Genomic DNA, 25,060 nt, shown 5'->3' on the forward strand with positions numbered 1-25,060 from the left:
ACTGCACTCCAGCCCGGGCGACAGAGCAAGACTCTGTCTCAAAAAATAAAAATAAAAAAAATAAAAATAAAAAAAAATAACAGAATTAGGGCTAAAAGTTCTCTCTGCACTAGCCACAAGAGTGCTGAGTGCTTGCTCTAGTTTCCATTCTGCCCTTTCTTTCAGTAACAGAATATCAACATTTAGCTGGGCAAACTACTGCATAGCTAAAACAACATGTGTCCCAGCATTCCTTGCAGCTACATTAGGTCATATGAATAAGTTCTGGCCAACGAAATGTAAGTGGACCTGCTGTGCAGGACTTTCAGGGAATCTACCTCCCTCCTGCCACTTTGCAGCATGGAAGGCAGATGTGATGACTTGAGCTCCAGCAACTACCTTGGGCCAGAAAGACAAAGGCTGCCCTTCTGGGCAAAGCAGTGAGCAAAAAAGGAGTCTAGATCCCTGCTGACTCCATGAACCTATTTTCCCAGCCATGGTCTCTAGATTTCTTCTACAGAAGAGGGGTCTTTCTTGTTTGAGCCACTATTTTTCAGGTCTCAGTTACTCTCAGTCAAATCTAATCCTCATAGATATGGATCACAAAAGCAGAGAAGCAGGAAACATCACCACCAGTACAACTAGTTGTAGGTGTCTAGGTTGCCATGGAGACCACCCCAACACATGCGGATTCCAAAGTACAAACTCACTCAAACGAGACAGACCTGATGTAAGCCTAAGAGACCCCCGGCCTCCTCATTTCTGGTAGAGTCCCCCTCAGTCCAACAGGCAGAACAGTGATGCCAAACTCTTTTAACAGCCCCTGGGGAGTTGGCCCCAGACACACAGTTCCTGTCATAAGCTTGAACAGCTTTGACTACTTTCACAATCAAAGGACTGCCAAGTCCTCTAGGTTCTCCAGCAGGACTATCTCTCACACTTCCCATCTCCTATGCCTCTGTCCAAAGTCAAAGCTTCATTATTACCTTTCACCTAAATTCAAGAACCTCCATCCTGTTTCTCAACTGCCAGCCTCCCCCTGTGCACAACCATGGCCAGTCTATCTGCTACCAACAGAATGTATTTCTTGAAAGCACAGCTCTGATCATGTCCCCTTCTCAAAAACCTCTCCAGGAACTCCCTCATCAATCTAGAGAACAGAGCACAACTCCTTTCTAAGGAACTATAAGTTGATCATTTATGGGCCCCAACCTACCTCTCTGGCATCACCTCCCAACCAAATGAATAACTATACTGCCAACAGCCCTGTATTTTCCACTCTTATGCTTCCAATTTTCTCTTCCCTCTGCCTATAATGCACTTCCTTCTCCAACCCTCTCTTCCCCACTCCCATTCTTACTTGTCAAAACTCAACCTATCCCTCCCACCCAAGCTCATCCATGAAGAAATCCTAATTCCCCAACTAGAAGTAACCTCCCTGTCACCTGAGTTTCCAGCACCTTTTGTTCATCACCTTCTTAACAACCACATGCTGACCTGCCTCATAATGACAGGCAAATGTGACTTTTCTCCCCAGCCGACCTTGAGCTCCTTGCAGGGAGGGATTATATCTTGCTTCTTTGCATGCTCTCCCACAATGCCTTACACATAGTAAGTGCTCACTAAATGATTGAGGGCTTGGCCTGAAGACAGTTCTCTCCCTGCTCCCACGTTCTGAGCAGCTGTTCTCCAAAGAAAGAAACAAATGGTTATTCTGCAAACAGAACACGTTTGGGCCAACTCTAAAATTACACAGGCCCTTGACAAAGCTTTGATTACTGGCTCTTCTCCCCTTTTATCAGCAAGCCACTGCTAAAAAGCGGTAATATGCAATCCAACCGCAGCCTCTCCACAAAGCACTTGTGTTAATAATCTGTACATGGATTTGGTCTTGACATGCAAAGGCTAAAGGACAAAACTGAACTAATATTAACTTTGATCCTTTGCACTCAGGGTATCTTTCAAAATAATTGACACTCAGTAAGTGGTTTTTCATGTGATTGGTACTAAGATGCATAAGAAAAATGATGTCAGCTACTCCCTATTATTTAAATTGCAGCAGAAGACATTTAGATCAGATAAGTTTCCAACAAGCTGGCTAAACACTCAATTAGGTTACAAAAAAAAGTATAAAGTCTTGCTTCACAAATGTCTTTGGGAACAATCTACTCCTACCATCTGTCTGGATTCGATGAAGTATTGTCCCGTCTGATGGCAGAGGGCTGCCTGAGATGACTCCCACAAGTCTCTGCCAGCCTGAGATTTTTCAGACATAGTATGTGATCCAACAGGCACTGTGCATCAAGAGAGAATTCAAACTCAAGCTCAAACTTTTCAAGCAGGAAAGATCCTGCCTGACATCTTTCTTTTATGAGAGTCAAGGAGCCAGGCCCAGAGGACAGGCCCAAGTTCCCAGTTGGAAGCTGACCAGTATCGCACGACCAACCGGAAAATGAACTTGAAAGTATGACAACTGCCCCCAACTCAGGCTGGTATCAAGATCAACCGGTCTTGAAAACCAAGACTAATGACAAGTATGAGCCTTCTATATACAGGGCTGCAGCTAGACACCAGAGGTGACAGCCTCCTCCCAGGCTTCCATCATCCAAGCTCCAGGGCCCCATCCTTTATGTCCAGAGCTCTTCTGACTGTGACCCGAACCCTAAGCATTAGCTCAGTTGAATTCTTAGCCTCAAAGTTACATGGAGCCTTTGAAGGGAGTCTGCTTTTTCCAAACACCAGCTCATCCTTCATTAAATCACAGTCCCGATTAGAACAGGGGTTCCCAGCTTTGGCTGCATGTCACAGTCACCTGGTGATATGGTTTGGCTGTGTCCCCACCCAAACCTCATCTTGAACTGTAGCTCCCACAATTCCCATGTGTTGTAGGAGGGACCCGGTGGGAGGTAATTAAATCATAGGGGCAGGCCTTTCCCATGCTCTTCTCATGATAGTGAATAAGTCTCATGAGATCTTCTGATTTTATAAAGGAGAGTTTCCCTACACAAGCTCTCTTCTCTTGTCTGCTGCCATGTCAGATGTGCCTTTCACCTTCCGCCATGATTGTGAGGCTACCCCCAGGCACGTGGAACTGTAAGTCCATTAAACCTCTTTTGTAAATTGCCCAGTCTACCGTATGTCTTTATCTGCAGCATGAAAATGAACTAATACACCTGGGGAGCTCTAAAAATTACCGGTGCCTTATCCTAAGGTCCCTCCATCCCCCAACCTCAGATATTCTGTGGTAGTTAATCCAGGGTATGTTCAGGGCATTGGGGTTTTTTAAAGCTCTCCAGGTGATTCTAACATGTAGCCAGGGTAGAGAACCAATGCAACAGAATGAAGAGAACTTCCCCAAAGCCAGAGAACTCCTTGGAAGTGAACCACCAAGGACATGAGGCCAAGTTAGCTTACTCTGCTAGACGACAGGTGATAGTGACCGTTGCAAATTTAAGTGTTGCTTGAGCTAGCTTTCCCTCACAATCTCAAATGGCACACTTCTGGCTTGGCCATCTGTCTTGAAACAGTTTCCTTTGTGACAAGAAGAATGGAGCAAAAGGGCCCAGATAACTCACCATGCTTCACTCACAAAGCCAGCCCCTGAAGATTCTTTGAAGGCAAAGGTTGAGCAAAGGAAGACTTGCTGCAGCACTGAGCTCCTAAATGAAGAACAAGCCTTGTTTGGGAGGGTCCACCACAAAGTGGTGACGTCGTGACCCCCTGGAAATCACCCAGTTGGGAACACCAGACATTCCAGGGAGCATTCTTCCAGCACAGTGGTCCTGATGGTTCTTGCTCAGGCAGTTCACTGCCACCAGACCTCAGAAAACCGTGTCATAAACACTGCATCAGGGGCCAGCAAACTTCTTCTCTCCAGGGCCAGATAGTAAATATTTTAGGCTTTGGGGCCATAGAGTCCTGTAGAAGCTATTCAACTCTACCATTGTAGTCCAAAAGCAATTACATGCAATATTTCCGCAAATAGGCATGGCTGTGTTCCAACAAATCTTTATTTACAAAAACAGGCAGCAGGCTGAATTTAAGGCACCCGTGTACTTTGCCTATCTCTCCACTAAAACACAACTTCCTTACACACAGAGGCCATCTCCCATCACTTCTTCAAACCCGTGGCACTCGGTACAGTGACTGCAATACAGCAAGTTCTCAATAAATGCTAAACAAACAAAAGAATGAATGAATAAAAAATGAGCCAACTGCCCTAAAGGAATATCTATTAAACATCTACCTGTTCCTATAGAGAAACTAACAAGAGTTACTGCAACTTTAGAGCACTTACCCCTGACTATTTAAACTGAATCTCTAGGCCCTTATTAACCTGCCCATCACTCACATATAGTCACTCCCGCCATCTCCTTCATAGGAACAGGGAAGGATGCCCCCAAACAAAGAGGAAGATCTTCCCAGGGAGAACGCTGTGGCCCTATCAATACAGAGGCCCAGGCCTGCAGGGAAAAGCAGAAAGGTAGGAGGGGAGGCAGGGGTGCCAGCCACTCACTCATGCAGTCAGAGTATGAACGTGGGAGGAAAGGGGAAGGGGATGGGGACAGACAGGGACTGTTTGCAGGGCTCCGAGCAGGCCTCAGGGCCACACCAACCCAGTTGCTCAATAGGACAACAGCATACACGTGGGCTCATGCGTCAAGACAAAGGCTGTTACTTCCCATCGTGGCACAGAGAAGGTGATGTGTATCACTTCCTCCCCCACACTGTGGATAATGACATTGGAAATCTGAAGCACGAAACTGAAAAGAAAAAATACAACAATAATAATCATCATCTGTCTCCTTCCTGAGTGTTTTGCTTCCCTTTCTTCTTCCTTCCTTCCCCACTTTGTGCCACCCCCTCTTCTTGAAGCAAGACTTCGTCTTCCTCCCAGCGGAATTGGGAGTCAGGGAGTCTCAAGCCCACAAAAACCACTAGTGTTTGGGGGGCTGGGAGTGCCAGGCCAACAGTCAGGCTTGTCTCTCAAAATATGTTCAGGGTCTCCTGCCCGTGCCTCACGTGGTTGGAGAATGTTCACCTTTGCCAATGCACAGCAGTTTTCTCCTTGGAAACTAACCTTAGAGGTCTTTAAAAATAAAATGCTGGCTGGGCGCATGCCTGTAATCCCAGCACTTTGGGAGGCTGAGGTGGGAGGATCACTTGTGGTCAGGAGTTCAAGACCAGCCTGGTCAACATGGTAAAATTCCATCTCTACTAAAAATACAAAAATTAGCTGGACGTGGTGGCAGGTGCCTGTAAGCCCAGCTACTCAGGAGGCCAAGGCACAAGAATCTCTTGAACCCGGGAGGCGGAGGCTGCAGTGAGCCAAGCCTGGGTGACGGAGTGGGACTCCACCCCAAAAATAAAACAAAATAAAATGCCAACTCCTCATCACATAAAATCTAAGGGTCCTAATGCCCCGATTATGAGAGTGTGGAGTGCCAGTGTCTTGTAGCATTGCTATGCAGGAAGCAACATGTCAGCAGGCAGTGGGTGCCCATAGCACCTGTGCCATGGACCCGGCAATCACGCTGTGAATAATGGTTAGAGAGGGACCCTCCCCCATGTCCTCTTCAGGCACCAGGCCACACTGGGCTTGTCAAATGGGGCATCTGGGGCAGGGAGCTCAAGGTCCTACCAAACCAACCCTATTACACCATCTCACCTCTTTGTTGAGTGCCTACCCAAAATGCAGCCGTAGCCCTAAGATAGACAAAAGTCACCTCCCTTGTTATTGCACACCAGTGCAGAACAAGCAAACCTGCAAAGAATAGAACCTTGGAGGCCCTGGGGCTCCCCAACTCCCTAAACCCTTAAAAAGCAAATTTAAGAGAGGAGTTACACCCTAGACAACTGTCCCAAAACTTCCAAGGTCAGGCCTAGGAAGTCAGGCCCTGAGTGATGCTGGGGACAGATCTGCTCTTGGTCCAAGCACTCTTTGGCTCTCTCCTTTATCCCTGGGAGGTCACCATCCCAGGGAGGTCATCTCAGGGTCTTTCATTTCTCCCAGCCTCCTAAAAACCACAGCTCAGAGGGACAGCAATGATCTTTGCAGGAGCCTCCTCAGAGCCCATGAGCCCATTCCCTGCATATGGTCTTGTGCTGCTTTGGTTGTGGCCCAGCCAATCTCAGTGTGGTCCAAGACACCTCTCACATTCCAATTCCATAAGAAGTCTCCGAGAAAACATATCAGGCTTCCCTACCTCTCAGGCAGTAAGATGGAAAAAAAAAAAGGTAGCAGCAATTATTAATTTCTCAATCCAGGATCTATAGAGTCGATAGTATAAAAGCTAGCATTTCCAAAGACCCAGTTCAATGACTGCTCCCTCCCCTGGACTTTCCCTCAATCATATTTACTCTAGAATAAACCTTTCCAGGGGCCTTGCTGAAATATCCCTAACTTCATGCTACAATTATTCTCCTCCACGCCCACCGCCCCAAGACAGAGTCTTGCTCTGTCACCCAGGCTAGAGTACAGTGGTGCAATCTCGGCTCACTGCAACCTCCGCCTCCTGGGTTCAAGCAATTCTCCTGCCTCACCCTCCCAAGTAGCTGGGATTAAATGCGTCCACCACCATGCCTGGCTAATTTTTTGTATTTTTAGTAGAGACAGGGTTTCACCATATTGGCCAGGCTGGTCTCAAACTCCTGACCTCGTGATCCACCCACTGTGGCCTCCCAAAGTGCTGGGATTACAGGCGTGAGCCACCATGCCCAGCCATGCTACAATTTAAGTCCATTTCTTTCCATCCAGCTCTCTTTGGAAATGGAGAACAGCTGGTCACCATCATGCCTCCAGACTCAAAGGCCATCACTGGAGAGCATCATTAACTTCCAACAGTGAGCCAGTTATTTGGAAAAAACATTATTCAACACTTGCTGCACAAACGCAGACTTGGCCAAAGCCTCCTTAATAACATCATGTCTTTCATAAGAAACCTGCTCCCAATGGGATAAAATCATAGATATTAAATTGCCTTTTCATGCCTAGATAAGTTTCTTGATTGGTAGACTGTCTTTCTCTTCTGCAGCTTCATGGTCCTATTATTCCATATGAGTGCTTCTTCCTTGATAGAACAGGCATTGATGTAGAGATTCCGAGTTGGTTCAAGCCTTGCCAAAGAGACACAACAGATCCACAGCAAAGAAAATTAAAATGGTGATCCCCGATGCTTCAGCCACTCCAAATTCATCCAGATGTCTTTTGGGACAATGACTGCCTTCTCATTCACATGAAAATGATATTCAGCTGCATGCTTAATTTTACCAATGAATCATATCCCTAAGTAGGTGAACTAAAACCTAACTGAAACACTTCACAATCACCTTACAATGAAAAGATGTTTGCTAACCTGTGCTGCAATTCATCCCTTTAAATATGCAGAAACAACGAGCTCTTCATGAACCTTCCGTTCCAATGTCCTCATTTCTCAGCAGAGTCAACTGAGGTCCAGGAAGACCAATGAGCTTGCCCAAGGTCACTCTGCCAAATACTGGCAGCCCCTGACATCTTATCTGGGTTTCATCCTACCTCTGCCATTATCTAGCAATTTTCAATTCTAAATAAGACATTTGCTCTCCCCAGACTTGTTTCTTGTCTGTAAACAAAGGCAGCTGGATCAGACATCAGCTCAGAGGCACCGCGGTGTAAGAGTTGAAATTCTACAGTCAGACTATGGGTTCAAATCCTGGATCTGAGGCCGGGCACAGTGGCTCACGCCTATAATCCCAGCACTTTGAGAGGCCAAGGTGGGTGGATCCTCTGAGGTCAGGAGTTCGAGACTAGCCTGGCCAACATGGCAAAACTCCGTCTCTACTAAAAATACAAACATTAGGCCGGGCGCGGTGGCTCAAGCCTGTAATCCTAGCACTTTGGGAGGCCAAGACGGGTGGATCACGAGGTCAGGAGATCGAGACCATCCTGGCTAACATGGTGAAACCCCGTCTCTACTAAAAAATACAAAAAACTAGCCGGGCGAGGTGGCGGGCGCCTGTAGTCCCAGCTACTCAGGAGGCTGAGGTAGGAGAATGGCATGAACCTGGGAGGCAGAGCTTGCAGTGAGCTGAGATCCGGCCACTGCACTCCAGCCTGGGCAACAGAGCGAGACTCTGTCTCAAAAAAAATAAAATAAATACAAACATTAGCTGGGCGTGGTGGTGGGTGCCTGTAATCACAGCTACTAGGGAAGCTGAGGCAGGAGAATCACTTGAGCCCGGGAGGCGGAGGTTGCATTCAGCTGAGATCATGCCACTGTACTCTAGCCTGGCTAGGTAGAAAAAAAAAAAAAAACAAATCCCAGATCTGCTCACCATGTGATACTGAACAATTTATTTAAACTCACTGATCCTGTAAAGTGGGGAGGAATAATAGTAACTGGTATACACCTCAAAGAGTCATTATTATAAAATTAAATTAGATGATCTAGGTAGAGTGTTTGGCAGAACACCGTGTACACAGTAAGGACTCAATAAATATTAGGTATTCTAATCACCTAAAATCTTTTTCAGCCTTGAAGTTGTATTACTCTAGGATCCTGAGAGGGAATAATGACGTTTTTAATGGTAACCATTCTCCCTACTAACTTCATGCCTCAGGCAAAAAAAAAAAAAAATCAAGGCTAGACACAGGTACTGATGAGAGAAAGACAATGATTACTAGAGACTTGGAGAGTAATTGAAGGAGTCAGGAGAAAAATAGGCAAACAATTTCCAAGATGAGACATTAAGAAGAAATGATTAACACTTCCAGGGTCCTGCTAATGAGAAAAAACAACCTGCAAAATATATTTTTGCTAAGCATATTTAAAATACACTTGTCCTTTGTTCCTGGAATCTCTTACAGAAACATCTATTTTGGTGAACAATTATATATTGTATAAATACGTCACTGCAGCATTATATCACAGATGTATTACAATGTACACACAACATATACACAAATGTATACAAACCAACTGTAACAGCATGCTACAGTGCTGTGCAGACATCTGTGCAAGGTACAATGGGACTCCGGTCAACTGTCTTGTAGCCAGTTTTGTCTTTTTCAAGACTTATATTCAAAGCATGTCAGAACTGGGTTGAGGGAGCAAAGCCTTTATGGTATCATGCATTACGGCACATTTCACTGACCTGACACTACATGTGCATAATACAATTTCTCCAAGGATACAGACTCAGGATTGACAGTAGTGACCTACGAGAAGGAAGGGGAAGAGATAAGGGGACTTTCTTCCCTTTTGTATTACATCTGAATTTTTCCACATTCTACTCTCTGGCTAGAGATGACACAACAAATTCTCTAGACCCGGGTTTCTCAGCCTTGGCATGACTGGCACTTGGGGTTGGAGAGTCCTCTGTGGCTGTGACGCATCACGTCCTGTGCGCCACAGGATGTTAAGGAGCATCCCTGGCCTCTACCCACTAGATACCAACGTGGCAAATGTGCTAAATGCCACCTGGAGGGCAACATGGCCCTCGGTTAAGAGCCACTGCCCCAGCCAATGAGTTGGCCTTATTAAATATAATTTATTCCATGATAAGCGCAAGCCACTGTGACTGCCCAGGCCACCTGGGCCATACTGCCTTTCCCTAGTTCAGGGAAACATGTATGAGAATTCACTTTGAGGCCGGGCGCGGTGGCTCAAGCCTGTAATCCCAGCACTTTGGGAGGCCGAGACGGGCGGATCACGAGGTCAGGAGTTCGAGAATTCACTTTGAGTTGTTAAAATCCCCTGGGTTTGAGTCCCAACTGTTTCCCGCATGATGTTCTGACATTTCCCTATGCATCTGGGAACCCACCAGGAGTTTCTTTGTGCAACTACCTCATGTTCAAGGACAATGCTTGTTGTTGCTGTTTTGGGACTGAATTTCACTCCTGTTGTCCACGCTAGAGTGCAATGGCATGATCTTGGCTCACTGCAGCCTCCCCCTCCCAGGCTCAAGTGATTCTCCTGCCTTAGCTTCTCAACTAGCTGAGATTATAGGCGCATGCCACCATGCCTGGCTAATTTTTGGTTTTGTTTTGTTTTGTTTTGTTTTTTTGATACAGACAGGGTTTCTCCATGTTGTCCAGACTGGTCTCAAACTCCTGAGCTTGAACCCGGGAGGTGGAGGTTGCAGTGAGCCGAGATCGCGCCATTGCACTGCAGCCTAGGCAACAGAGTGAGACTCCGTCTCAAAGAAAAAAAAAAAAGACTAATGAAACAGTTTTATTTAAACAAATCTATCTACCTACCTATCTACCTACCTCCCTACTTACCTAACTACCCGTCTACCTACCTGTCTATCTATCTATATCTGATCTATCTGCATATTTATATGCCTAAAATGATATCTTCTGCAACTACTTAAACTGGAGACAAAAACATTTTACATGTCAACTTACAAACGAGTGATGGGGCACTTAGTTTTTCAAACTAGGTGATCTGCCTTCCTCTGCCTCTCAAAGTGCTGGGATTATAGGCATGAGATACCGCGTCTGGCTCAAGGACAATTTTAGAAAAGTAAATAATTTCTTTCTGACAAATACAGACACATAATCTTTATAGTATCTTTCTTTCTACTGACTACTTTAAAAGTCAGAAGGACAACTATCTGAGCTCCTCATTCATGATAATACACTGGCCTTCTGATTTCTTTTTAAGGAAATTACATCTTAAATGTTCACGTTTTCATGCTCCCAAATTCATTCTTCATGTCCTGAAAACTTCGTACACTCTATCTGGTTTTTTTGGTTTGTTTCCTTTCTTGTTTTAGTTTTTGTCTTTTGCTATGTGAATCTTACAATAGCTTCTGATCTAAAACAGTAACCTAGAACAAGATTCCGAAATGCCTGATCAACAGCTGAAGACAGCAAAAACACAGTTCTTCAAACTTTGTTTCACTGTACCCCCATAAGAATTTTGAAAAACAGCCAGGAACGGTGGCTCACTCACGCCTGTAATCCCAGCAATTTGGGAGGCCAAGGTGGGCAAATCACAAGGTAGGGGTTCAAGACCAGCCTGGCCAACACGGGGAAACCCCATCTCTACTAAAAATACAAAAATGAGCTGGGTATGGTGGCATGCACCTGTAATCCCAGCTACTTGGGAGGCTGAGGCAGTAGAATCACTTCAACCCGGGAAGCGGAGGTTGCAGTGAGCCAAGACCACACCACTACACTCCGGCCTGGGTAACAGAGCAAGCAAGACTCCATCTCAGAAAAAAAAAAAGAATTTTGAAAAACTAAGTGCCCCATCACTCATTTGTAAGTTGATATTTAAAATGTTTTTGTCTCCAGTTTAAGTAGTTGCAGAAGATACCATTTTAGGCATATAAATATGCAGATAGATCAGATATAGATAGATAGACAGGTAGGTAGATGGGTAGTTAGGTAAGTCTTTTTTTTTTTTTTTTTTTTTGAGACAGAGTCTCACTCTGTTGCCTAGGCTGCAGTGCAATGGCGTGATCTTGGCTCACTGCAACCTCCACCTCCCGGGTTCAAGTGATTCTCCTGCTTCAGCCTCCCGAGTAGCTGGGATTACAGGTGCGTGCCACCACGCCTGGCTAATTTTTGTTTTTTGTCTTTTTATAGTAGAGACAGGAATTCGCCATGTTGGCCAGGCTAGTCTTAAGCTCCTGACCTCAGGTGATCCACTCACCTCAGCCTCCCAAAGTGATGGGATTACAGGTGTGAGCCAGCAGCCCAGCCTATCTCATCAGTCTTTTAAGTGAATCCTGCAGGACCTAAATAGAGACCTAAATAATTCCCAATGATGGGAATTATTCCCATCATTATCCACTTAAAAACAGAATACATAAACAAGCCTATGTTTCTTTGTTTGATGCATTTTTGTTTCCATGTTACATTTTACACACACACACACATACACACACACACAAATGTACCATAAGCTAACTTTTTCAAAAGCCAAAAAATTTACATCATGCTTTTTCTGCTTGACTTGTATTTCAATTCTATTTCACCACAGAATATATCCTAAAGCAACTTATATTTATACTAGAAAATCTATTATTGATTTTTTTTTTTTTTTTTTTTTTTTTCTTTCTTTGCTTTTTTCTTTCTTTCTTCCTTTTTTTTTTTTTTTTTTTTTTTTGAGATAGAGTCTCTCTGTTGCCCAGGCTGGAGTGCAAGGGTGCAGTCTCGGCTCACTGCAACCTCTGCCTCCCCGGTTCAAGCAATTCTCCTGCCTCAGCTTCCCAAGTAGCTGGGAATTACAGGCATGCGCCACCATGCCCAGCTAATTTTGTATTTTTAGTAGAGATGGGATTTCACTATATTGGTCACAGTGGTCTCAAACTTCTGACCTCAGGTGATCACCCACCTCGGCCTCCCAAAGTGCTGGGATTACAGGCATGAGCCACCGCACCCAGCCATATTATTGATTTCTTTATCACACTTCCCTGCCATATAAATATCTGCATACATTTTAGATTAAAACCCTCAGTAAAATCAGCATAGAAGGGACATACCTTAAGGTAATAAAAGTCATCCAGGACAAACCCACAACCAACATTATACTGAAAGGAGAAAAGTTGAAAGCATTCCCTCTGAGAACTGGAATAAGACAAGGATGCCCACTTTCACCACTTCTATTCAACGTAGTACTAGAAGTCCCAGCCACAGCAATCAGACGAAAGAAAGAAAGAAAGGGCATCCAAATCGGTAAAGAGGAAGTCAAACATCACTGTTTGCCTCCAATACGATCGTATACCTAGAAAACCCTGAAGACTCATCCAAAAAGCTTCTAGAACTGATACATAAATTCAGCAAAGTTTCAGGATACAAAATTAATGTATACGTATCAGTAGCTCTGCTTTACACCAACAGCAATAAAGCTGAGAATCAAAGCAAAAACTCAACCCCTTTTACAATAGCTGCAAAATAATAATAATACTAATACTTAGGAATATACCTAACCAAGGAGGTGCAAGACCTCTACAAGGACTGCCGAAAGAAGTTATAAATGACACAAACACATGGAAACACCTCCCATGCACACGGATGGGAAGAATCAATATTGTAAAAACGACCACACTGCCAAAAGCAAACTACAAATTCAATGCAATTCCCATCAAAATACCACCATCATTCTTCACAGAACTAGAAAAAATCATCCTAAAATTCATATGGAACCAAAAAAAGAGCCCACATTGCCAAAGCAAGACTAAGCAAACAGAACAAATCTGGAGGCATCACACCACCCAACTTGAAACTATACTTTAAGACTACAGTCACCAAAACAGCATGGTGCTGGTATAAAAAGGCATGTAGACCAATGGAACAGAATAGAGAACCCAGAAATAAAGGCAAACACTTACAGCCAACTGATCTTCTACAAAGCAAATAAAAACAGAAAGTGGAGAAAGGACATCCGATTCAACAAATGGTGCTGGGATAATTGGAAAGCCACATATAGAAGAATGAAACTGGATCTTCATCTTTCACCTTATACAAAAAAATCAACTTAAGATGGATCAAAGACTTAAATGCAAGACTTGAAACCATAAAAATTCTAGAAGATAACATTGGAAAAACCCTTCTAGATATTGACTTAGGCAAAGATTTCATGACCAAGAACCCAAAAGCAAATGCAACAAAAACAGTGATAAATAGATAAGGCTTATAAACTAAAAAGCTTCTGTAGGCCAGGCACAGTGGCTCACACCTGTGGTCCCAGCACTTTGGGAGGCTGAGGCAGGCAGATCATTTGAGGTTCAGAGTTCAAGACCAGAATGGCCAACATGGTGAAACTCCACCTCTACTGAAAATACAAAAATTAGCCAGGCATGGTGGTGGGCACCTATAATCCCAGCTACTTGGGAGGCTGATGCAGGAGAATCGTTTGAACCTTGGTGACAGAGAATGCAGTGAGCTGAGATGGTGCCACCACCCTCCAGCCTGGGTGACAGAGTGAGGCTCCATCTCAAAAAATAATTAAATAAATAAATAGATAATAAAAAAGCTTCTTCACAGCAAAAGAAATAATCAGCAAACAGGCAACCCACAGAGTGGGAGAAAACCTCTGCAATCCATACATCTGACAAAGGACCAATACCCAGAATCTACAAGGAACTCAAACAAATCAGCAAGAAAAAAACAAACAATCCCATCAACAAGTGGGCTAAGGACATGAATGGACAATTCTCAAATGAAAATATACAAATAGCCAACAAACATAAGATAAAACGCTCAACATCACTAATGATCAGGGAAACGCAAATCAAAACCACAATGCAATGCCACCTGACTCTTGCAAGAATGGCCATCATCAAAAAATCAAAAAATAATAGATGTTGGCATGGATGTGGTGAAAAGGGAACATTTTTACACGGCTAGTGGGAATATAAACTAACACAACCACTATGGAAAACAGTGTGGAAGTTCCTTAAAGAACTAAAAATAGATCTACCATTGAATCCAGCAATCCCACTACTAGGTATCTACTCAGAGGAAAAGAAGTCATTATACGAAAAAGATACTTGCACACACGTTTAGAGCAACACAATTCACAACTGCAAAAATATGGAACCAGCCCAAAGGCCCACTAATCAAGGAGTGGATAAAGAAAATGTGATATATATATATATATATATGTATATATTATATACATGGCCCAATCTATATATATATATATATATATATATATCATGGACTACTACTCAGCCATAAAAAGGAATGAAATGAATGAAATAATGGTATTCACAGCAATCTGGATGGAATTGGAGACCATTATTCTACGTGAAGTAACTCAGGAATGGAAAACCAAACATCGCGTGTCTTCACTTATAAGCGGGAGCTAAGCTAGGCATAAGAATGATACAATGGACTTTGGGGACTGGTGGAAAGGGTCGGGGGGTGGGGGTGAGCAATAAAAGACTACCTATTAGGTACAGTGTACATTGCTTGGGTGCACAAAAATCTCAGAAATTACCACTAAAGAACTTATCCTTTTAACCAAACATCACCTGTTTCCCCCAAAACCTACTGAAATTAAAAAAAAAAAAAGGCACAAATAAATAAATGTCTACATTTTAATTTAATTTTTTAAATTTTCCTGTGAGCCTAGGGCTCTAAATGCTTAAATAACAATTTCCTGGATTTAATAATGATAACTATTAGTGATAGGAAACAGATTCATAAGAATATATAATAAACCATTTTATAATTATTAAATATTACAAAGCAAAATGTTATTTGAAATGTATATGTTAGTGAATGGGGTTTTATTCTTGTTTTTTCAATTCATTCATCTATATGAGGATAGTTATTAAGTAGTCATTACTAGAATAAGACAGAGTTCATCAATTTTATTTTTATTTTTATTTGGTTTTTTGCTTTGTTTTTTCTTTTTCATAACATAAGCAAAGAGAAAATGTGTTCGTATAAATGAGAGGATAGGAGAAAAAAAGAGATGTTGTGTTACAATACTGGCATTCTGTTCTTTGTACTCTTTCAAGTCTCAGGCCCAAAATCCCAGGATAGTCCATCATGGAAAATCACTTTCAAGGATCTCTCTGCAGACAATTTGATTAGCTCCACCTTCAAAGGACAGGACAGCATCAGAACTGCTAAAGGAATTGTGGGCCAGGCATGGTGGCTCACACCTGTAATCCCAGCACTTTGGGAGGCCGAGTCAGGTAGACCACCTAAGGTCAGGAGTTCGAGATCAGCCTGGCCAACATGGCAAAACCCCATCTCTACTAAAAATCCAAAAACATTAGCCAGGCGCAGTGGCACACACCTGTAATCTCAGTTACTTGGGAGCCTGCAGCAGGAGAATTGCTTGAACTTGAGAGGCAGAGGTTGCAGTGAGCCAAGATCCAGCCACTGCACTCCAGCCTGGACAACAGAGGGAGACGCCACCTCAAAAACAAACAAACAAAAAAAATGGACTTGTTCCCAGTGATTAGAGATAGGGCCCTTCACTTTCTCCACGCCAGCACCAACATTCCAAGGGGACCTCCATGTCTGCCTGAAGACCATGCCACCCAGAGACAAGGTCATAAGGCAAGAGCATCTTTCTTGTGTAAGGTGGAAAAGGGAAGCTGTGCCAAGGAAGGAAAGAAAGGAAGGCTGGCTTCCCCGGCATTCTCAGGCACAGCAGTTATAGAGAAGAGAACACATGGAAGCTGAGGACCTAGAAACTAATTTTCTCAACACTCTCTGTGCATCTGTGTATGGCTCGGAAAGGACGGTGTTTTTGACAGAACAGTGGCTCCAGTCTAACAGCTACTGACTCAGATGGCCTCTGGCAGGCTCCACCTCCAGGCTAGTTTTTCCAGATCGCAGGGCTATAAAAACTGAGGAAAGAAACCAAACCCTGATCAACTAAAAGGGAAATCCACATATTACATGCCTTTTGATATGGGTGATACATCTGCAATACACAGCACCACGGCATCTTCATGCCTGAAAATGGAATCTGAACTAATCAAGACTCCAGGTCTAACTCCCAGCTTACAGGAAATACAGGGGACTGAGGAACAAGCTAGACAGCACCACAAGGAAGTAATCAGCCAACATTCTAGAGACAAATGACCCAGTTTCTCCAACAAATTACTAGCATGAAAAAAAATGAACTGTTAAAAAATTAAAGAGACTTAAAAGATATAACAAACAAATGCAATGTAGAAACCTTCTTTGGACCCCAATTATAACAAAACAATATTAGATGACACCTTTAGAAAGATGGAGAAAATCTGAATATGGACTGGATGTTAGATCATAAAAAGGAATTATTAATTTGGTAGGTATAATGGCCATGTGATTATGTTTATTTTTAAAAAGTCATTCAGTTAGACATGTGTGTTGAATTTACAGGTGGAATTACATGATGTCTGGGATTTGCTTTTACAAAATATCCTAACCTCCCAAGAAGGTTGGGGGAGGACAGGTGAATTGAGATTAGCAAAATGTCAGTAATGATTGCAGTTGGGAGACGGGTATCAGGGATGCATCACAGGCTTCTATCCACAATTTTTACATATTTAACAATGTCTATAATATGCTGGGTCCCATAACTCAAACCTGTAATCCCAACACTTTTGGAGGCCTAGGCAGGTGGATCACTTGAGCCCAGGAGTTCAAGACCAGCCTGGGCAACCTGGTGAAAACCTAGCTCTGCAAAAACTCAAAAAATCAGCCAAGTATGGTGGCACATGCCTGCAGTCCCAGCTACTTGAGAGGCTGAGTTGGCAGGATCACTTGAGCCCAGGGAGGTTGAAGCTGCAGTGAACCGTGATTGTGCCACTGTACTATAGCCCGGGTGACAGGGTAAAACTGTCTCCAAAAAAAAAAAAAAAAGCCTATAAAAAAGATCCTTTAAGGGAGAAGGGGAGGAAAAAAGTATATATTGTTAGAGCCAACTATGTATTAGGCTAGGCCTGTGCTAGGCCCTTACCAAATATGATCTTGTTTTCCTAGTCCTGAGGCAGCTGTCAAATAAACCTCATCTGCTGTCTAAAGAGAAACGGGGCCGGGCGCGGTGGCTCAAGCCTGTAATCCCAGCACTTTGGGAGGCCGAAACGGGTGGATCACCAGGTCAGGAGATCGAGACCATCCTGGCCTACACGGTGAAACCCCGTCTCTACTAAAAAATACAAAAAACTAGCCGGGCGAGATGGCGGGCGCCTGTAGTCCCAGCTGCTCAGGAGGCTAAGGCAGGAGAATGGCGTAAACCCGGGAGGCAGAGCTTGCAGTGAGCCGAGATTGCGCCACTGCACTCCAGCCTGGGCGACAGAGCGAGACACTCCGTCTCAAGAAAAAAAGAGAAACGGGCATTAGATAAGCTGGGAAATAAATATGGCAGGTGATTAGAGGGAGGTGTTAGTGCCTGAGGAACACAGAGATGCATCTAGGTCGCAAGGGGAGGGGCTGAAGACAACCCTTGGCAGACAAATGTCAGAATCAGTATGCCTCAATTTCCATTTCTCCTACTACATGCTACTTACCCCTGCAGCAAAGCCAAGACTTCCATCTAAGATCCGCCTCTGAAAATCAAAACAAGATGTTTCAGTTTCCAAGAGTCAATAAGATGATGTTTCCTGGGACAAGAAGAAACTACAAGGCCCAAAAGAGCCACACAAATAAAGACTGGCCCACTCCCGAGCTCGTGAGCTCCTGAGTTTATACAATGGGCCAAGAACCAGGGGGAAAGCTTTTGGTTAACTTTCCATCCACCCCATAGCCAATCAGAAGTGTTCTTTCAAGTGGTGCTTGGCTTGCCTTGGCCCTTGTGTTGTCTCTTACTCAGCTTTCCCTGTGAATTACATCTGTAAACCTTTAGTAAGTGGCCGGTCTACAAGACAGGAATTACCAAAGGTTGGTGAGGAGCAGACGAGCAGGTGGAACAATCAAAACCCTCACACAGGCCGGGCACAGTGTTCACGCCTATAATCCCAGCACTTTGGGAGGCTGAGGCAGGCAGATCACCTGAGGTCAGGAGTTCAAGACCAGCCTGGCCAACATGATGAAACCCCGTCTCTACTAAAAATACAAAAACTCAGGCTGAGCGCAGGGGTTCACGCCTATAATCCCAGCACTTTGCGAGGCCGAGGCAGGCAGATCACCTGAGGTCAGGAGTTCAAGATCAGCCTGACCAACATGATGAAACCCTGTCTCTACTAAAACTACAAATATTAGGCTAGGTGCAAGGGTTCGTGCCTATAATCCCAGCACTTTGCGAGGCCAAGGCAGACAGATCACCTGAGGTCAGGAGTCTGAGACCAGCCTGGTCAACATGGTGAAACTCCATCTCTATTAAAAATACAACAATTAGGCATGGTAACGCGTGCCCGTAATCCCAGCTACTTGGGAGGCTGAGGCAGGAGAATCGCTTGAACTCTGGAGGCAGATGTTTCAGTGAGCCAAGATCACGCCACTACACTCTAGCCTAGGCAACAACAGCAAAACTCCGTCTCAAAAAAAAAAAAAAAAAAACCATCACACAATGGGGTGCAAACGGGTACCACCATTTCGGCAAACTATTTGGCAGCACGAATGAGAGGTGAACACTATGCATGCCACTCCTGAGTAATTCCGTAACAGGAATGCACTTGTATTCAACAAACCCATGAAGAAAAATGTTCGGCAGTGCTATTTGTAAGAGCCCAAAAGTGGAAACTACCCAAATTCTCACCAACAGTAGGATGGATATGTTAATTAGGATACATTCATACAACAGGTACCATATGGCAATGGGAACGTACACACATACTACGGTTATATATATACATATATCTTACAAACAGACAGGGACATTAAAGAAACTGGAAAACAAGTAGGGTAAAATCAGCCAGATGCAGAACAGTACACACTATATGATTACTCCATCTAAATAAAGCACAGAAACAGGGAAAATATCTATGCTGCTAGAGATCAGAAGGGAGATGATCCTTGGAGTAGAGGTTGGGGATGGTAGGATTGGAAGGGAGACTGAAGGCCCCTGATTGGAAGGGGCTGTGAGGTGAGGAGCTGGTACTGTTTTGTTTCTTGATCTGGGCTCTAGTTTCACGAGCATTTGTGGAAAGTCATCAAACTGCACACTTATATTAGGTTGGTGCAAACCTAATAAAATGCACCAGCCTAATAAAATGTGCATATTTCCAAATGCATCATATTTCAATAAAGAGGTTTTTTTTTTGCTATCTAGCCATAGATGAATGGATAAACAAAATATGGTATGTACATACAAGGAAATAGTCTTCAGCCTTAAAAACGAAAGAAATTCTGGCACATGTGATAACATGGATGAGCTCTAAGGACATTCTTTGAAGTGAAAGAAGCCGTGTGGTCTACAGAACTTTTCACCTTACAAAACTGAAACCCCGTCTCTACTAAAAATACAAAAATTAGCTGGGCATGGTGCCACACACCTGTAGGCACAGCTACTTGGGAGGCTGAGGTGGGAGGCTCACTTGAACCCAGGAGGCGGAGGCTGCAGTGAGCTGAGATCATGCCACTGAACTCCAGCCAGGGCAACAGGGCAAGACTATGTCTCAAAAAAAAAACCAGCCTGGACAGATAGGGTTACCAGTGAAACCTTGTCTCTACTAAAACTACAAAACAAATTAGCTGGGCATGGTGGTACACGCCTGTAATCCCAGCTACTCAGGAGGCTAAGGCAGGAGAATCACTTGAACCTGGGAGGCAGAGACCAAGTGAACCAAAATCACGCCACTGTACTCCAGCCTGGGAGACAGAGCAAGACTGTCAAAAAATAAAATAGGCCAGGCACGGTGGCTCACGCCTGTAATCGAGACCATCCTGGCTAACACGGTGAAACCCTGTCTATACTAAAAAATACAAAAAATTAGCCAGGCGTGGTGGCGGGCGCCTGTAGTCCCAGCTACACAGGAGGCTGAGGCAGGAGAATGGCGTGAACCCGGGAGGCAGAGCTTGCAGTGAACTGAGATCGCGCCACTGTACTCCAGCATGGGCGACAGAGCGAGACTCCATCTCAAAAAAATAAAAATAAAAATAAAATAAAATAAAATAAAATAACCCTGAAACTCTGTACTCATTCAGTAATAACTTATTTCTGCCCTCCCCTGTAGCCCCTGGCAATCACCATTCTACAATGTGTCTCTATGCATTTGATTTATCTTGGCATCTTATATACCTAGGTTCTAGACAACCTGTGTTTTTGGATTGTGTGTTTTCTGATTTCCAATCTCCAACCCATCAGCTCCCGGAGGCGATGCGGTGCAGCAAGGGAGGTGGGGATTCTATTGTCGAAATGAAGGCCTGTTGTACTGGTCTCTAACACAAGAGCGCCTGACTTGTGAACTTCCTGAAGGTGTTTTCATTTCCAAATCTCCCTTACAACATGTTGAACTAGATCTTAAGTCACTTATTCATTTGCCATTCCTACAATGTTTCAGGCTACTCAGGTGATCGATGCAGGCACTGTGCATTCGTCAAGATACCCATGGATGGCTCCAGGGCTACGGACTGAGGGTGATCTGGGTTGGGGAAAAGAATGCAATTTCAGGCATATGAGGTGAGTGCGGGTTGTGCAGAGGTGTGGGGAGGGTATATGGATATGTGTGCAAGTATGGGTGTGTGGGACTATAGAGTGTGTAGAAGGGGTGTGAGGATGGGGTTGTGGGAGGAGGGAGAGATGTGGGGGATACAGGCATGCATAGGTTGTGGGGGCATGACAGTGAGTGAGGGCACCGGGGCTTGTGAGTGGGATACAGGGAAGATGTAAGGGAGAGGAGTAAGGGTCTGCAGGGGGCCTGGGTGGTGGTGGGGGGTGGCTATATTCATCCCAAGAGGAGATGAAACAACCTGGAGATGGATTAAAAGAGAAAAGGAACAGATGCCCCTTCTTCTCCCAAGGTCTTTCCAACCATCCCACCCAACTCAAGGTCACAGGGGAGGACAGTTACACCTGAAATCTAATGTTCTTCTTCGGTCATGCATACTACCACTTGCTCCAGGCCTGCAAGAAATTACATGGCAGGCCAGGCGCTGTGGCTCACGTCTGTAATCCCAGCACTTTGGGAGGCCAAGGTGGGCGGATCATCTGAGGTTAGGAGTTTGAGACCAGTGGTGAAATCCCACCTCTACTAAAAATACAAAAATTAGCCGGGCGTGGTGGCGCATGCCTGTAATCCCAGCTAGTCGGGAGGCTGAGGCAGGAGAATCACTTGAACCTGGGAGGCGGAGGTTGCAGAGAGCTGAGATCCTGCCACTGCACTCCAGGCTGGGCAACACAGCAAGATTCTGTCTCAAAAAAAAAAAAGAAAAAGAAAAAGAAAAAAGAAATTACATGGCAGGTAGAAATGAGGCAGCGGGCTAACGAAGCCTCAGTAACTGGGCTTTTCTCACTTCCCATTCCCTTCAACTCAGGCTGTCAAGGGTCAGGGGGGGAGATGATGGTGCATGAAGGTGTCTACAGCAAGCAGCCATCTGTTCTCCCAGCCTGGCAGGGAGAAGGCGAGAAAATAAGAAGACAGCGAACAAACCCCAGCACACAATGCCTGGGGGTGTGGCCAGGGGCATTGAAAGTCTACAAACCTGCTTCACGGAGTGGGATGGTGCCCCTTTACCAAGGGGCTCCCCACCAACATTCAGAACCGAAGCAAGGCAACTCACCTGTCCACTAGAGAATACAAACACGAGAGCTGCCCCAGCTGCCGTCATCCCCCAGGTGAAGAAGGTCCCCAGCAAGGCCTGGAACACAGAGCTGTGGCCTTGGAGCATGCTGGATACAGCTGTGCAAGAGGAGCGAGAGCGTCAGCCGCCGGTGGTCCCTTTCAGTGACAGGCGCACATTCTAACATGTCCTAACACCCTGTGCGGGAGCTGGCCTCCCTCCGGCTTGACGGGATGCACCCTTCCACCACGCCATCCCAGTGTCCCTCAGTCACCCAGCACACAGGTCAGGCTTCTCTATCCAGGTCCCTAAGGAATTGGAAATCGTCTTAATCTGAAAGAAGGCACAGGGAGATGCCGGGGAGATGCCAGGGGAACCCACAAAAAGGCTGCAACATTGAGAGGTAGTTTCAAAGAGAAGCACAAAGAATGTGGTTTGTTATAGAGGAAGGGGGCATAGGAGGGTCTGACGCAGCCTCCCCCACACAATCTGCCCCTTCTACCATCTCTTGCCCACCATCTGCGCTCAGCCTCCTCCAAATACAGGTGACTAGTGCAGGTGATGTCAACACGCTTCCAATCTAAATCCCCGTCACACCTGCAATGGTGCACCTGCCCAGCCAAAGGGTAAACTCCACCAACCAACCTTTGATTCTCCCCACCCCCAACTCTCCAATCCCATTCTCCATCATGCCTGCATGAGCACCAAACGCCAGCTCAACTGAATTACTTATGGCACCTTCCACAAGCCCCAGACAATCCTGCCTCCGAGTGCCTGTTCATACAGTTCCCTCCTGGAATACCTTCCTTGCACATTTCCAGCCATCAGAACCCGGAGCATCCTCTGCAGCCCACCTAACGCCAACTTCACAATGAAGGCTTTTCCGGCCTTCCCCAGCCCTGTCCCACCATGCAGCTTTGGTCCTTTCTCAGCGTGGCTTTGCCTCCATCTTTTACAGCCTTAGTTGCTTGAGGACGGGGATGGTGCTTTTACACATTTGGCCACCCTGCAAAATAGGGCTTTGTAACCCCTGAAAAATATGTGCCGGATGGAAAAGGGCCAGCTTACCTGCACAGGACAGTCAGCAAGGACAAGCAAACGGACCCAGGAATGGAATGTCCCCTGGTCAACTCAGCACCCTGCTGCTAAAGCTGGTTACACCACCGCCCACCAAGGAAGGAAGGGAAGTACCATTCCCTCTCATTTCAGTCCAGAGAACCTCCTCCAGACTTCAACATACTTAAAATTCTGGATCTGAGACGACAATCAGATCTCTCCCTGTGGAAAGTTACAAGGCAGAGAAACCCATTTGTTGAAAAGCCCTGTGTTCTGGTACACAAACGCTGGGCTCAGGGCCTCATCTCAAAGCCTCATTCATCTCCCTGATGGTCTGCCAGCACCCAGAGGGCTGGCTGGACACGACCACATTGGGCTCAGCCCTGCCAGTCCCCAGTGCTCTGTGAGGAGCCAGCAGCCGCCCTGAACCTGCAGATCAAGAGCTGAAGACGCTGCCTCGACTGACCCTGCAAGGAAACCATGGCAGAGTGTGGATGGAGCCCTTATGCCAAGCGGCTCAGCAACACACCCAGGCTCAAACCTAGGAAGGGCTACGGGTCCAGGTGAGCCCAGGTGAGCCCTGGCTCAGCCCCTGTGCCAGAAACCCTGAGATAAATAGCAGATATGGAATCAGACTCTAATTCCCATACTCTAAACGAACTGCACCAATTGTGAAAACTGTGAGCACGCTAATTAAAGAAAAAAAAAATCCTTTTTAAAAAACTACCCTTTACATCCGTCATCTTGCTCAGCCACCCTAAAAAGAGGGGTTAGTCTCTGTTTTTAAACCAAGCCATCTGGACCATTACACCAATCATCTATTCTGAGTTGCTGTGGATAAAATTTCAAACAGCATTTCCAAAGAACAGCACAAAGTGATCGTCCTCTCAGTACTTATCATCCAAGACAGGGCATAACAGAAACACCTTTCTTTCCTGTATTTGAATGTGCCTCTTGACAGCTAAAGAAGAGAGCAAACAATTGACATTTGCCAACAGGCCAAAGTCAACGTGGATCTTGCGGGCTGGTGAACAGAACAGAGGCAGCTCGTGGGTGTTCCTGGTGGTTACTGGGATAGGGAAACACTCGTCTAAGCCTGTCCCCATGTACACCTGAGCACCCTGCTGAGTAAGAAAAAGGAACACAGAGGGAAGACCAAGGCCACCATGCTTTCCATCCCAATAGGAGCAGCACTGATCATGAGCAATGCAAGCCCAGTGCCCCTCGGAGAAGTTTCTTCTCTATTAGCTGTTTTAAATCCTTGCTACTCCAAAGGTGGTCAGAGAACCAGCAGCACTGGTCTGGGCTGGGAGCTAGTTACGAACGCACAAACTCAGGTCCCACCCCAGAGTTTCTGAATCAGGGTCTGCATTTTGTGGAATTCCATGGGGGATTCTTATGCACATTAAACTGTGGAAAGCAAAAGATTAAAACTGGTAAAACTTGGCCAGGCGCAGTGGCTCACGCCTGTAATCCCAGCACCTTGGGAGGCCAAAGCAGGCAGATCACCTGAGGTCAGGAGTTTGAAACCAGCCTGGCCAACATGGTGAAACCCTGTCTCTACTAAAAATACAAAAATTAGTCGGGCATGGTGGCAGGTGCCTGTAGTCCTAGCTACTCAGGAGGCTGAGGCAGGAGAATCGCTTCAACCCGGGAGGCAGAGGTTGCAGTGAGCCAAGATGACGCCACTGCACTACAGCCCGGGTGACAGAGCAAGGCTCTGTCTCAAAAAAATAAAAAATAAATGAATAAATAAATCTGGTAAAACTTCTACAATACCAAGAGCTTAGAAAATGAGTTCTTGCCGGGCGCGGTGGCTCACGCCTCTAATCCCAGCACTTTGGGAGGCCGAGACGGGCGGATCACGAGGTCAGGAGATCGAGACCATCCTGGCCAACACGGTGAAACCCTGTCTCTACT

General features: G+C 45.3%; 1 protein-coding gene across 2 annotated transcripts in view; it reads right to left on the reverse strand.

Annotated features, from left to right (window-relative positions):
• SLC39A11 (solute carrier family 39, member 11) overlaps positions 1-25,060 on the reverse strand; it is a 458,174-nt gene that overhangs the window by 431,686 nt on the left and 1,428 nt on the right. For both annotated transcript variants that reach the window (XM_011935093.1, XM_011935156.1), the window contains exons 2-3: positions 22,085-22,203; positions 17,935-17,973 (exon numbers count right to left, since the gene is read on the reverse strand). In XM_011935093.1, the coding sequence (XP_011790483.1) occupies positions 17,935-17,973; positions 22,085-22,192 (147 nt within the window). In that variant the 5' untranslated portion in view covers positions 22,193-22,203. The remainder of the gene's footprint in view (positions 1-17,934; positions 17,974-22,084; positions 22,204-25,060) is intronic.

This window comes from Colobus angolensis, unplaced genomic scaffold (genome assembly GCF_000951035.1).
Source record: "Colobus angolensis palliatus isolate OR3802 unplaced genomic scaffold, Cang.pa_1.0 Scaffold1, whole genome shotgun sequence".
Taxonomy (NCBI): Eukaryota; Metazoa; Chordata; class Mammalia; order Primates; family Cercopithecidae; genus Colobus; species Colobus angolensis.